The 14935-nt window shown below is 39.4% G+C and overlaps 1 protein-coding gene across 1 annotated transcript in view; it reads left to right on the top strand.

Moving 5' to 3' along the window:
* Positions 1-14935, top strand: part of LOC132977394 (CUB and sushi domain-containing protein 1-like) — a 455723-nt gene that overhangs the window by 288750 nt on the left and 152038 nt on the right. The window contains exons 11-14 of the mRNA XM_061041929.1: positions 2998-3101; positions 3947-4059; positions 8823-9005; positions 9220-9405. Coding sequence (XP_060897912.1) covers positions 2998-3101; positions 3947-4059; positions 8823-9005; positions 9220-9405 — 586 coding nt within the window. The remainder of the gene's footprint in view (positions 1-2997; positions 3102-3946; positions 4060-8822; positions 9006-9219; positions 9406-14935) is intronic.

Genomic DNA, 14935 nt, shown 5'->3' with positions numbered 1-14935 from the left:
TTTCTTAGGAAAATAAAGACGCTAATCAAATGTAGTTTTGGGGTTCCAGGCTGCTGTTAATGTCTTTCTAAATGGGCCCATTTGGATCTATTGAACAGCAGTGAGCTTCCTGCTAATGACCTCGGTGTGATAACGCTTCACTTCTTTCCTTTGAGTCTGTTGCTTCTATTTCTATGCAATTTGCCCTGACAGTGCAACACACACACACACACACACACACACACACACACACACACACACACACACACACACACACACACACACACGTAGTCAAAGATATACAGCAATACTGTGCTCATGATTTCAGTGAAACAGGTGTACCTGAACATCATTCTGCTCCAGTTGGTAAGACAGAGGAACTGCACACACACACACGCACCGTTGGGACTGTGAGACTCTGTGGTCAGCGACTTCAGAGCACTGGATACTTGTGTGCATGCAGAGCTGAGTACTTACTTCCAGTAATCGTTCACTACTTGACAGACCCTACACAATTATCGATTACAAATTGGTGTAGTGTTAACTTGTAACGACTGTGGGAGGATTTAACCACCTCTGTCTGTGTGGGGTTTCCAGGGCAACTTAGGGCTTTGCCCAACACAGGCAGAGAAAACTGTGAGTCCTAAACTTGAGAAGACATTCTAGGTTAGATTGTTAAACAGAATCCATTTGATTAATTTATTTTGTACTTTGATTTCTTATTTTTGCTCAGTGTCATATTTCTTTCTTTCTTTTGGATCCTATTTTTTTGTATGTTTTATATTCCTCTGATTGTTAATGTGTTGTCTTAAAGTTTTTAAATTTTTTTATTACATCCACCAAAACTGACATTTGCAAGCTGAGATTTTCAGCTCTTATTTAGCTTATTTAGCTCACTAGACTAAAAAAGAAAACATTTGCATTCAATTGATAATAAGCACATCAGAAAACAACTGAAGACATTCAGATAGTGATAGAATACAATCCATTTAAAGTTCAGCTTACTGTAAACATATCAACCTGTGTGTTCATATTAGCAGGCTGTGCAAACAGTAATGGAACTTTTTCTTTGACAGATGTTTGACAAATAAGTGATATTTTCTGTTTCCTCCATAATACCTGGGAAGTTGATGTGAAATCAAATGATGTGTCCTTAAAAAAAGGTAACATAACATCTCAAAAGATGAAGATGTGTTTTAAAAAGTGGACTGAAACCATATATTCTCTGAACCACGAGACGGACTGGGGGAAAAAGCACATAAAAAGGAATACAGTTTCTCATAAATACAATGTGGAGCTTTGTAGATCTACAATTCTACAATTCATTTAGCAGACGCTTTGATCCAAATCCAGAGAAAATACCTCACAATGTTGTTTTATATTTTCCACAAACATTTAAAGTTATTTTAAAATGATGAAACATTGCCCGAGGCTGAGACAGTCCATGTAAAAGAAATAAAATGTTTCCTCAAGTATGAGTCATTTTTCATTCATTTCATTTTTATTCTTTTGAGTTAATACTGGTTGAATATCCATTTCTGTGTGTGTGTGTGTGTGTGTTTGTGAAGTCATTGAAACATGTTTCCATACACAGATTGGCAAAGTTATGTATTATTTTCTATTCCTATCATTACGGCTCTAAATCCCTCTGACAGTTTCATATCATTTTACATGATTTGAACATTAGTGTTGCTACCCATTTGTAGTTTTTTTTACAAAGCACCACCAAGGGCTTAGCTATGCGTAGCGGCTTCTAGCACGTCAACACGATGTCTGCATCTCCATCACCTGCAGCAGGGGTTTGTCTTCGCTGTTCTGTGATTTGCCATGCAATCGATTTTCATCCACATTATTACAAGTTCATGGTTCATCTTGTTCCCGTCTTACACCGCAAATTGACTGATTGAGACCGGCTATGTTCTCTGAGAGGTTTTTTTCTGAACACAGCAAAAGGTTTGCCATTTCCCATTCTGACAGCGGAATGATATACAGCTAATAAATAATGGACAAGCAGCAAATAATAGAACCAGTAATACGGTATTTTAGATTGATGATCCAGTGCTGTATATATGCATGTGACTACAACCATGAAGGTGCCTGCGAGTCAGACATTTAACGCTCCGTTTCTCAGTGTTCAACAGCACCAGGGTGTGTTTGTAGGGTGCAGTCATTGTGCGTAGCTCCCAAGAGTAATCTGTGTGACTTTATAAAGAAGGATGCTGTAAATTAAAAAGAAGTATACGGTGCTCTCTCTCTCTCTCTGTTCCCTTTCGTTAAAGATTGATTATTTTAAGAAACTAATATGTGTTTATGGAGCAGCAGCTGTAGTTGAATACGATGATGGTCACAGTAAGGTACACGGCTTGTTTTTCTCTCTCCTGCTGCTTTTGTTATTAGTTTTCACCCGATTTGGAACCAAATATTTCCTCCCAGCTTTGTTGTCTCCTGCTCTAAGGAAGACGTGGTTACAACCTCCTTTATCGCCATTTTTCTTTTTCAAGTGATGGTTTTCCATTTGTGTTGAACAGAAACACAGGTGTACGTTTTAGGTCTGATGATTATATCACATCTCTATGTTCTCTGTAGTTTGTTTTTCCAAGACTGAGTACAAATGCACATTTCACAGCTCATTTAACTTTTTAGAAAACTTTAGGACTGTTTCAACCAAGATAATACAACCATGTTTTTTTTTTTTTTATATATTGACTCTTAAACAATTTTCCTCTGTTGTAATTAAATATGACTTTAATGGCATGAGGTCAGACTCTATAATTACAGGAGGTCATAACGGTTGGCAGGCTGTCAGACTTTCCAGTGTGTTTGTTTACAACATACCACTTCATAATGAGTGTTTTTAATTTATTGTTATTATCATCAAAAAGAAAATCAACTTTAACTGCTTAAACTTGTAAAGTTGATCGATAACAAATCTCACCCTGGCCTCTTGCCTTTGTTTCTCTTTTGTTTGTGTTCTGCATTCATGGTAGTTTGAATGTTTCTTTGTTTTTTTCTCTCTAGGTGATAAAGCTGTCATTTGAAGAGTTCGACTTGGAAAGAGGATACGACACACTGACGGTGGGAGATGGAGGGAAGATAGGAGACACTCGGAGGGTGCTCTATGTGTAAGCATTACTTAAATGTTCTTGAAATGTTGATCTTGGAAACCATTTGCTATCATCTGATAACAGTATAGCCTCAGTATAGCAAAGTCCAACTTGTCAGTGTAGCCAACAGTTAGCACAAAAAAGAAGACTTCCAGCTCAGACTTCCTTCTATGTTTGTTGCCTTCGTTTACATTTCGCCTGCAACTTGAGAAGCGAGTACAGAGTTGCTGTAGAATAATGACATCTAAGAGGGAACATTACACTGCAGTGCATGCAAATGTCTGTTAATATTCTTTAACAGAAGCTAAATCATTGTTAGCTGGCTGCTGATGGGCTGTGGGATTGCATTACAGCAGATTGTTTCTGCCTCTCTAGCTCTTTATATGGACTGTTCTCCTGCAGCCAAAGCCTGCTGAAACACTTGGGCATGATACCACCGCCACTAAGAATAGAAACCTGAACACCTCCAACACCAAAATATATTACTCACCAACTGCTTTAGCATTTTTATGCACAATCTGTAGATAAATAAAATTAACATTTGACAGTACAGAACATGCAAACTTTGGCTTTCAAAGGATTTATATGGAAGCGTTTTGAAAGTTTACAGTCATATATTGCTTTCATAACTTGTGATGTTTTTAGTTCGAACAGTCCAAACCCCCTTCACTCGGCTACTGGGGATTCAACAGAAATATGGACGTCCTCAGTGCTCATAAATAATGCTTTGCTCCCTAACACAATCTCAGTTTGATTGCCATTTAGAGTTTCTTTAAAAATTAAGCCTTTAAAGAAAGTGTTAAACCATATATGCTTCATTATGACATGGCTGACTGTGTGTGTGTGTGTGTGTGTGTGTTTAGACTCACTGGTTCCAGTGTCCCTGACATCATCGTGAGCTTGTCCAATCAGATGTGGCTTCACCTGCAGTCAGACGATACAATCGGCTCGGCGGGGTTCAAGGCGGTCTATGAAGGTATGATGGCCTCCTTTATGAAAACAACACACCTACACACCCACACACACACACACACACACACACACACACACACACACACACACACACACACACACACACACACACTAACAGAGATATATGCACACATAACTGAGTGTGAAAGTCATGGCGTTGCTGACATGGTGATTCAGTACAGACAGCAGTTGTTGTCTGTCCTTGTGTATGGATATGAGTGTGTGTGTGTGTGTGTGTGTGTGTGTGTGTGTGTGTGTGTGTGTGTGTGTGTGTTGCTGGGCATTAAGAGAAGATAATAAATGAATTATGGGTCCATCAGTTGATCGTTTTGCTTGGTTATTTTTCTTATTACGCCAAAGCTGACGCTGATAGAGAGATAAAGATGGTGACAGTCACAGTGAGTGAAGGTGAGAGGAGGAGAGATACAGAAGTGCCTCTAAATACTTATTATCCAGAACAATCCATTTATTATATTTATATATTTAATTACATACTGCATCTCCCTGTGCCTGTGCAGCTCTTTAAATCGAATTGAACTAAATGGAAGTGTTCCAAATTGAATTCACTCTAGACACAGAGTGAGACAGGTAGAGGGAGAGATGTAATTTGATAAACGTGGAGACAGAGGAAGAGGGACAACAAGAAATTGACAGAGTGGGACAGAAGGAGACAAAATGACAAATTGAGTGAGAAGAAATAAACTGCCTGGGAGAGATTGAGAGAGGGTGAGAGGAAGTGAGAGCGAGAGGGATGAAGGTTATGCTCTTGGTTCTGCTTAGACGTTTTTTGATTCAATGATGCTGCGGACAGTGTTTTCCAGGGTCAGTTACTATTCAAGAGGATCAGCACAGTGTAACAGCTGGCGTGTGTGTATGGAGGTGATGCTCTGACATAATGTTCAGAGATTTTCCTCTTTCTGACCTTTAATTACTGAAACGGCTGACCTTGATTTTCTGTGTCTAACGCCTGGCCTCGTACCAGTTAGTCATTTTCCTCTTGACAAATTGATTTCACACTTAAACGGCCCACTTATAGCTTCTCATATTGTAAACTTCAAGGCAGTGATGCATGTGACAATTCAAAACACAAGCAGGATTGAACTACAAGCGTATCTTGTCAGACTTTCATGTGGTGTGAGGTGTCTTAAGAGACAGAGAGACATCGGAGAACGCTGGGACTGATGAAGAGTTTTCATTGATATTCATGGTCTTGGTTTTGTCCCGGTCTCTCCCTGTCCTGGTCTCAGTCTTGTCTCAGTTTCAATCCCTAAATGTCTCGGTCTTGTCTCGGTCTCTGAACACTCTGGTCTCGGTTAGTGTGGTCTTGATTACAACACTACTGATTTGTTGGGGGAACCCCTGCAGTCATGTGGAATGAAACGAAAGCCAATTGGGAAATTGAGATGAGTGAGAAACCAACCAATCATTTTTTTTTTCCTCAGTTCAATCTTGCGATGCATTTCCAGCCCATGTTTACGTCGTGTCCACAACTTTATCCGTAGCTTAATTTCTTCTTCATGAATTTCCAGTTAGTCCAAAAACGACTGTTTTTTGTTCGTGACTGGAATCTGTGAGTGTGTGGTGGGATGTTTTGTGTTCACTGCTCTCCACACACTTAAGAAACAAAAATGTTTGGGGTCTATAGCAAGAAAGGAATGGAAGAAACAAACAAACAAATGTCCTCTGTGTGATCTTTGTAGTTCCAGATTCACCCCAGGATAACTGAACAAACCTCCTGTGGGGTGTTTTTGTGTACGTGTGTGATGCCGTCACATTGTATAATGTCAGCATGTTGCACACTATGATCAGTATTACCCCTGAGAGTTCTTAGGTTTGCAGCCCTGGAGGAAAACCTAACATGTGTGTGTGTGTTAAGCTCTCTTGTTTTTTAATGTTGTCTTGTTACACGTGTTAATCCCTGCAGATCTGTTTGTGTGTGTGTGTGTGTGTGTGTGTGTGTGTGTGTGTGTTTGTGTGTGTATGAGCACGCTCAGAAAAACAGAGAGGGGAGAGAGGGAGTCAATATCATAAGCAATCACAGCCCATTATAATAATTAAAGTTTTCAGTAGAAAGCTGCTGCCAAGTTTCCAGGCTGACGTGCGATTGGTTGTGAAGAGAGTAAAGATATAAATTATTTATTCATTTTCTTTACTCATCAAATAAGGAACAATGAGGATTGAATGTCTTTAATGTTGTTCTGTAGAATCAGCAGTATCAGTGTGGACAAATAGTACATGTAGATACTGTCCTTATTGCACTGCAGAATTCAAACTTTAGTTTTGAACTGAGTTGACAAAAAGCCCCCGTTCATTCAGGATAGTACTTTATTGATCCCCAGAGGGGAAATTCGGGTCAGAGAATAGTTTGGCACGTGTTTGTGCAGTACAGTGATTGCTGTTTGTTTTACAAAAAGAAGTTGGATAGTAAGAACACTTTACAGCTTTACAATGTGATAATAGCATTACTTTATCACACTGTTTATAGTTCAGTGAGATTGATCTCCGATATCAAACCGGCCTGGCTTGAACTGAGACCAAATGTGGTCTGAACATAACCCAAAAGAATGTTAAACTTTGTGCTCTGCTCGGGAAAATGTTTGTCGCTCTGTTTATAGGATTTATATTTAATGTGCGCACAAACAGAATAGTACCAGAGAGGTCCCTAAAGTAGCCATCAGTGTTTTTTCCTTCCTTTTGCTTTATAGCATTTGAATACATTTATTTTATTTTTATTTTTTTCCTTGTGTTTTCTTTTCTCAGTTATTACTTTATATAATATGTGGCTATTAAAAAAGGGATAGAAAACCCAGAAAGTTGTTCAGAGAACTACATTCTTCATCTCATTAAAAACTCTGAACTTGAAAGAAAAAACGTAAATAAATATCAAGAAAAAATAAAAACTTGACAAAGAAAGGAGTGAGAGACGCAGTTACCATCATAATGACAGACTTACCAGTGGCTCAGGATCGTTGGAATCTATCCTGACACTCGTCAACTGTTTGACAGCTAGCTGTGGGCCACACACACACACACACACACACACACACACACACACACACACACACACACACACACACACACACACACACACACACACACACACACCCTTATGCCACTTCTTTGAAATTCTACTCTTGTGGGCCTACTTACTTCCAACAGATAGTAAAAGTGTAGAACAAATGCACACACACACACACACAGTCACACACACACACACCCACCCACACACACTTACGCACATACCCACACTGCTCACCTTGAGATGTATTTGCCCAAAGCGAATCCCGGAGCATGGTGGAGCATGTGTTACAAGATGACAGACGTCTGGTGGAATGTCAGATTTTAAAGGCGGCGAGAGAGGGAAAGGCAGTGGATAAAAAAAACACGCTGCCATTTAGGAGAAGAGGGGATAAAAAGAAAGAGGGTGACAAAATAAATGGAATATGATTGTGGAGCTGGTTCGGCAGCGCTGCTAATGTGACACTCATGCCAATGAGGCACGGCGTATTGGATCAGATTGAAAGAGCAGGAGCGATAAGAGGAGAATCAGGAGGGCAGGGGACACTTTAAAAGGAGGACACACACACAAACAAAGGGATCAAGATAAAGAAACAAACGCAGAGAAAAAAAACAATCTGTGTGAACAGGAAGCAGTCGATTTTATACAATGTCACAAATATCAATGTTGTTCTCTTTGATTTTTTACCTCCTGCTGGTTCCTTAACAAGAGTAAACACATGGATCAGTGTGTGTTTGCACCTACCTCTGTGCCGTCACTCGTTGTTTTTCCTTTCCCAATTAAAGCTGTATTATGCTGCAATTACCCTGATGACAATAAGCTGTTAGAAGGGAAACTATTAAATGAACCTTTCACTCGTTGTGTTTCATTTCCTGACACATCAAATTAAATGACGAGACACTGTTCATGTTGTTTCCCTGCTGCTCCTTACAGCTATCTTAATGTCGCCTCCGGCACTCCTACTTTTAAAGAATTATCAGTTATAACAACTTGTCAACAGTCAGGACGGCTGCCATCTCTCCTTCAAAGAAAGCAGCTTCTGCGAGGATTTTTAAACATGCCTTGTCATTTGCTAAGACTTTGTGGAGCGTTTGCCTGAGCTTGCGACGATAGACCTATTCCAATAGGAAGAGATCTACAGAATCCATAAATAACAGCTGTGCAAAATGCTTTGCAAGATGGTTTCTTTTGGTGCTGGCGACATATATCATATGACAGACATTTGACTGGATACCCCATTACAACTGATGAGTCTCATATGAGGACGCTTGCTAATAATGACAAAGTAATTAGAGTGCAGAACAGCTGCACAAAACGATGAACACAGCTGCATTAGAGGCTTCATATATTTAACATGAGACGTTGAACTTCTAACCATGCACTTAAGAAAAGACGTAACAGCATATGTCTCTCTATCCCCTTCTGATTACCTGTAGAGAATGTGTCAGGCGTTGTCATGGCGAACTCACCAGGATATAAATAGAAAATTCAGAAATACTCTGCAAATATATTGTGTAGGGTTTGTGAGTCTGAGGTTAGAGCCAAAGATGTTCAATCAGCAATTCAGGCAGTCACAACTGCTTCTTTGTATTTTGTGTGACTTATTAAATATCAATGTATGCACATTATTGCCATTTAACCCCACTGTACAGACAAAAACCTGACCCCTTATCTGAATGTCATCCTGTCGCATGTTGACATTCATTATCAGCATGAAAACATGGCCTTCTGTGCTGTTTTTGATACAGAGATCGACCGAGGAGGCTGTGGTGATCCCGGGGTGCCGGCATTCGGTCGTCGAAGCGGTGATCGCTTTCAGCATGGCGATGTGTTGACCTTCTTCTGCCAGTCGGCCTTCGAACTAGTGGGAGAGAAGACGATCACATGTCAGCACAATAACCAGTGGTCTGGCAACAAACCAAGTTGTGTCTGTGAGTAGACATTTAATGTTTTTTCTTCTGTTGTTTTTTTTTTTTTGTCTCTAAATTGTGTGTCATCTGAATGTTTTCTCTTTCCTACTCACTGTTGTTCTAAATCTATCTATCCATGCCTTTCTGCTTTAAATCTTAGACTATTACCTATCATCTTAACCCTTCTTTTCTGTCCTTCCCTTCTGTCTTTTTCCTCTTTCTTCTCTGTTTGTAGTCTCATGTTTCTTCAACTTTACGGCTCCATCAGGGACTATATTGTCCCCAAACTACCCCGAGGAGTACGGAAACAACCTGAACTGTGTGTGGTTGATTATCTCTGAACCAGGAAGCCGCATTCATCTCCTTTTCTCCGACTTTGACCTGGAGCCACAGTTTGACTGGTTGGTGGTCAAAGATGAAGGTAATTATACATCTTTACTTTTGAATAAAATGGATATCAATTTAAAACGTACGTTTATTGAGATGGACCACCTTTTTCCTTAAAAAAAATATCCTTATTTCAGAACTAGTGGTCTGTAAAATGATATGAACAAGAGAACTCGTATCTAAAACTTTTCACCTAAGATTGAATTGAAAAGATAAGGAACAACTCAGATTGGCTTTGGATGATGAATGGCCGGCTGGCACACTGGATGGGTAGATGAATAGCAATTACATGGTTGTTCCCTGTTGCAATAAAGGTTATTGATTTAAAGTGAATCAAGTAAATCCCTGGTTTGACTGGATGGTCATTAAAGATGAAGTTGTGTTTAATTGACTGGCTGTAAACGTGTCCCTCTGCAGGGATGTTATTTTGGAGCAGAGCTGTGAAAATTGCAGGGCAATTAGTGTTGTTGCTTTGGGAAAACTGACATTAAAGTTTTTACTTTAAAGTTTATTTGATTTGATTTGTTATAGCTTTATGATAGATCACTGCTGCCACATGGTTACCTCACTCCAAGTTTCCTTTCCATAAATGGAAGAAAAAGCTTCTTCTATAAATGTTCATGGCTTCTTGAAATGTACCCTTATTTTGAAATCTTTGAAGAGGTTTAAAGGCAAGCTGTTTGATGACATGACAAATTGTTAATTGTCAGTCAAGTCTAAATAAATCACAAATAAGTGAAGTAAAGCCACAAGTGTATTAACTTTGCAAAGTGCAGAGTTAAAAAACCTTAATCATGACCAAATGTTAGTTTGATGAGAGCTGGTAAAGCATATATTTACTTTATAAATAATTATTGCATTTAAAAAGCCAGAAAACCTTTCAAGTTTTCATCATTGAAATTATTCTCTGATAATTAAACTGCCATTTCTTGATATTCTTTGTGAATGTCAAACTTTAAAGGTCACATATTATCCTCATTTTCAACAAGTTTAAATTAGTCTCAGAGCTCCCAAAAACATTTATGTGAAGTGTATTGCTATAAATCCTATCTGATCCTGTATTTCATCATGCCTATAAACCCCTCTATTCCAGCCCTGCTCAGAACAGGCTGTTTTTGTGTCTGTACCTTTAAATTTTAATTAGTTGTGTTTGACCACGCCCCCTCTCTGGAAGGGCTTGTGTGCCTCAGGCTTTCTTGCACCATGTCCTATTGTTTACAGTAAGAAAGCAGACTCAGAGGGCAGAACAGACACCTAGCTGTGGGAGTGTCACCCACCTGGGGGAAGGGGTTACTGCCCTTTGTGATGTCATGAAGGGAAAATCTCCCAACAGCCCGTTTGAGCACACATTTTCTGAAAAGTGGAGCAGGCAAAAGACAGAGAGGACTGACTTTTCTCATAATTGGGGGGTTTGTTGACAGGCTAGGACACAGTCATGTTAGAAAAACATGGAAAAGTGATTTTTGCACAATATGTGACCTTTAAAACACAAAATAATTCGATATTTTTCACCAAGAATTTTGCAGTTATGCAGTAAATGACGTTGACTACAAGTCTGCTGTATGGCTTTTACATAAACGTAATCAGTCTTTAATCAAGATAGAATGCAAATATGCATCTAAATGCAATAAGACAAAAGTTTCTCAGCATCAGAGAAACACAAAGGCTTGTTTCAGTCCCTCAAGGACTTTATCTAACCTTGACACTCATGGCTTACTTCACATTTACCCCTGGGTAATATTACATTGAAAAACAAACAAATGGCAAGCAAATGTGAACAGAGTAACCACGGTAATAACCTATTTCTCCCGAACTTGAAAATTGTAGCATGAAATCAAGCCTTAAAACTTAATAAAGATTCAAGGTATGCCTTTTGAAAACTGAGTAAATGGTTAACATAATCTGAAAGCTATTGTTGACTTGGAATACAAGAGAGCATAGTGATAGACTGATACAAAAGGCTTTTCTCTCAATCTTGCCTCCAAGATGAGACAACCGCAGACCCTGTCACTCTCGCAGCTATTGTCGCATTGATTCACTTCCCTGCTCTCTTGTCTATCAATGCCATAATGAATACGTGAAAGAGCTTTTTGGATTGCTGAAGAACAAAGACACTGGCTCTTTGCAACCCAGACACTGTGTAGTTTAATTGAGTCTAAGTGCAAGGGAGCCAAAAGTCCAAGTCGAGGAGGAAATCAAAAGAAAACTTTCTAGTGTTGCTGAAGAATCCCCATTTCAGATGAGTTTTATTACTCAAGTGCTCTCACAGCTCTTTTCTGTTTTCTGCAGCGTTGTCAACTTTCTGCTTTTCATTCCACCTTTTGTACTAGAATTCATAAGATTCATATGATTTTTTCGTATTTCTTTTAATACAGTGTACTCAATGTAATGCAAAATACACTGCAGTCAATCAAACTCATTGCTTTTTGTTATGTTTAAAGCATTGGGTAGTTTTTAAGCTAAGGCATGAAACAGCACCATTTTCATAATCTTCATATTGTACTTGATATTGTGAAAGCCCTAGAAATAGCAAATCAGCAACTAATACAGGGAAATTACTGTTTTTGAATTCTTCACAAAATCTGTGTAACAATGGAAGCTTTCTCAATTCATTAGATTAACATGGCAGCTGTTTTCCTCTGACGTCATGTTCAGGATGGCAAGCTCAAATTATGTTATTAAGTCTGACCACTGTGTTCAAGGGTTTCAAATTTTAGGCTACAATTTCAAATGAATGAAGAAATGAGAATAGGATGGATGCATATTTTAGGGGGGACATTTGAAGCTGAAACTGCATTTTTGATCACGATTATAATTAGCTTTTAAAAACATCCTTACAAACATCACAATTGCATTAAGTATTTTTCTGTGTAACACTGACACGGGGCAATCTAAGCTTTCAGTCTTCTCCAAGCTAAAAGTGACATTAGTTAGTAAGTTGCTGTAGGCTAAAGAGAGCTGTTATCATCAAGTATCTGGCGGCATTTTAAATGTGTTATTATAGCTTGAATTAAGACCAATTTTCTCTCCAGATGTTTACTGTTTATTGTCCTTTCAAATTCTGATGAGGTTACAGTTTGTCAAGTTACCTTTAATTGTTTGAAATGCAACATATAAGACAGCAGTATGACCATAAAAGCACATTTGGCCTAACCGCCTTGATCATTATGTCGTACCAAATGAGCTACCGTGTGAAATTTGGTTCATAGCCTCTGTAGAAGAAATAGATTCTATTAAGAGCTAGGCCCATGCTCGTGATGCCAAAAGGTTCATGCAACAGCAACTTGGATTTGCTCAGTGCGGGAATAAAGTGTCATTCCTATTTGACTGCTCAACACAGATCTCATCTGTGCTATGCAGCCATAAATATAGGTATGGTCAGGCGCACTGGTGGGGCTTTGCTACCATGACTACCGATACAGGAATCGACTGTGCCAAAGACTATAAAAAACAGTTTTTACATAACGCTGCAGTATTTATCTGCTATTTAAAGGGAGGGTTAGGTATTAAGAAAGTAAGGTGTGCACACAAAGGCAAGTTGACAGTGCGCATTCGTCTGCTTGTTACACACAGAGCTACACATTGAAGCTCTCTGCTGCATGTACAGTTAACATTAGAGCCGGTCGGCATTTCTGGAGATTCAAATAATTAATGTAGTTTTGCTGCTTTGCTTTATGTGTAAATACAACTACATTTAACAAAGACACCGAGAAGACACAAGTCCACTGCTGAGACACACAGTGAGAAAGTGAAAACTTCTCTCACACTTTTATGAGGGCCGCCACTAACCAAATGAATGCCAATTGTGATTGCATCTTTCTTGGTGCCCAGATTTGAGCTTATAAAAGGTAGTTATGGGTGACCTAAATTCCCTTTTGCAATGCGCTCTAGACCATATGCTGAAGATGGTCTTTGTAGAGCCCTTCATGTGTGAATGGATTACCAGGAGTTGAATTAAAGATTGTTGGGTGACAGACTTGATTGGCTAAACTGTGATTGTAAATACAGAAGGGTGAGCATCTCCAGGACCACTGACTTTCTGGAATCATTGTGCATGTCATTCTGGCCTGGTAATTTGGGGCATAAATGAACAGGCCAGAGCTCAAGGTACACATATGAAATCATTCAGTACGTGGGTAGAAGTCCCTAAGTGGATGAACACTGCATATGTCAGGGAACAAAACGGTCACAGTGAATAACCACTGCTGCTGCTTGTCCTAGCCAGGCCAACCTGCAGGTGTTTTCTGATGAATCACATCTCCTGCTGCAACACCAATCCTCTGGACTCCTGGTGGGCCATTATCAACAACAAGCATTGTGTTAGTTCTGGCTGAGAGAGGAAATTGCTCATGCCGATAGCTTATCAGCATCAGTTGACATTTTATAATCACCATTCAATCTCAAAATAAATTTCCAATCACATGCAATCAAGACAATAAGGTGGTCATAAACCTCACAATTCCCACCACTTACTCTTGATTATGATCCTGCTGCTGGTGGTTAATGTGTGTATTTCTATCTTCTCCAAATGGCTGTTTCTGGTTGTGGCGATTGATTCCTCCATCAACCACCTCAGCCTCCTCCTGTTCTAGTATCTCATTAGAATATGAGGAGAACAGGCATTTTGTTCCCTGTGCATTGTGCATACTCCATATCTCTCTGATATTGGCCTGCTGGGTTCTGTTCTCTGCAGCTCTTCGGGGTTTTATTGCGCTCCCTGCTGAATCTTATCGATGCTGGCTGGATCATTGGGGGAGCTACCTCAATAGCAAGAGTGCATTCTGCCAAACAAAAGTGTAGAACCATTTGTTGCAGCAAATGGTCCGATTCTGTGACACAAATGTCTCAGATAGAAATGAGGTGAAGCATGGTTACAGCCGTATAGGCCAGTGGGGGAGGTGTAATGGTTTCTGGGCCATTTAGTTGGTATACAGTGGCTCTTTTAATGGCTATAGAGCGATGCCTTAATGCCAGAGCACACCTGAACATAGCAGCCAGGTACAGCCATTCATAGCAATCATGTACCTGCAAGGGGATGATTGATACTGTGAGAGTGATAATGCCAGCTTGCCACGTTGACGGGATTGTCCAGCAATGCTTGGTGGACGACACATTCAGGTGAAAATAGCGTTGATGACCAGAACTACCACAGAGCCCTTATATCAGCTTCTTTGCGGTTCACTTAAAAGCAGCTGTAGAAAAAGAGCATCAACCTTTAGTAGATGTGTGAAAGCACTGATGTCAGGCTGTTTCGCTTTAACACAAGAATCTGGCAGGTCTGGCTGCCAAGACACGTGACTTGTTTTTAATGATTGCCCAATGATGCTCTGAGTAGCAGCCTGCAGTTTTCCGGTCACAGAGAATACGTTTTGTATTCTAATTTTCAGCTTAAATATCAATCATTCAGAAATTGTGATATTCACAAAAACAAAAGTGTGCATTCAGCAAATGTACTTAAGAATCATAAATGCTCTTGGTGTCTTAGCTTAAATCAGGGTTAGTTAATACTAAAAAAAACTTAACTCTTGCTTATAAAAGTTGTAAATACATTGTACCTTTATCTT

The sequence above is a fragment of the Labrus mixtus genome, chromosome 1 (genome assembly GCF_963584025.1).
Source record: "Labrus mixtus chromosome 1, fLabMix1.1, whole genome shotgun sequence".
NCBI lineage: Eukaryota > Metazoa > Chordata > Actinopteri > Labriformes > Labridae > Labrus > Labrus mixtus.
This window is presented reverse-complemented; position numbering and strand designations above follow the sequence as displayed.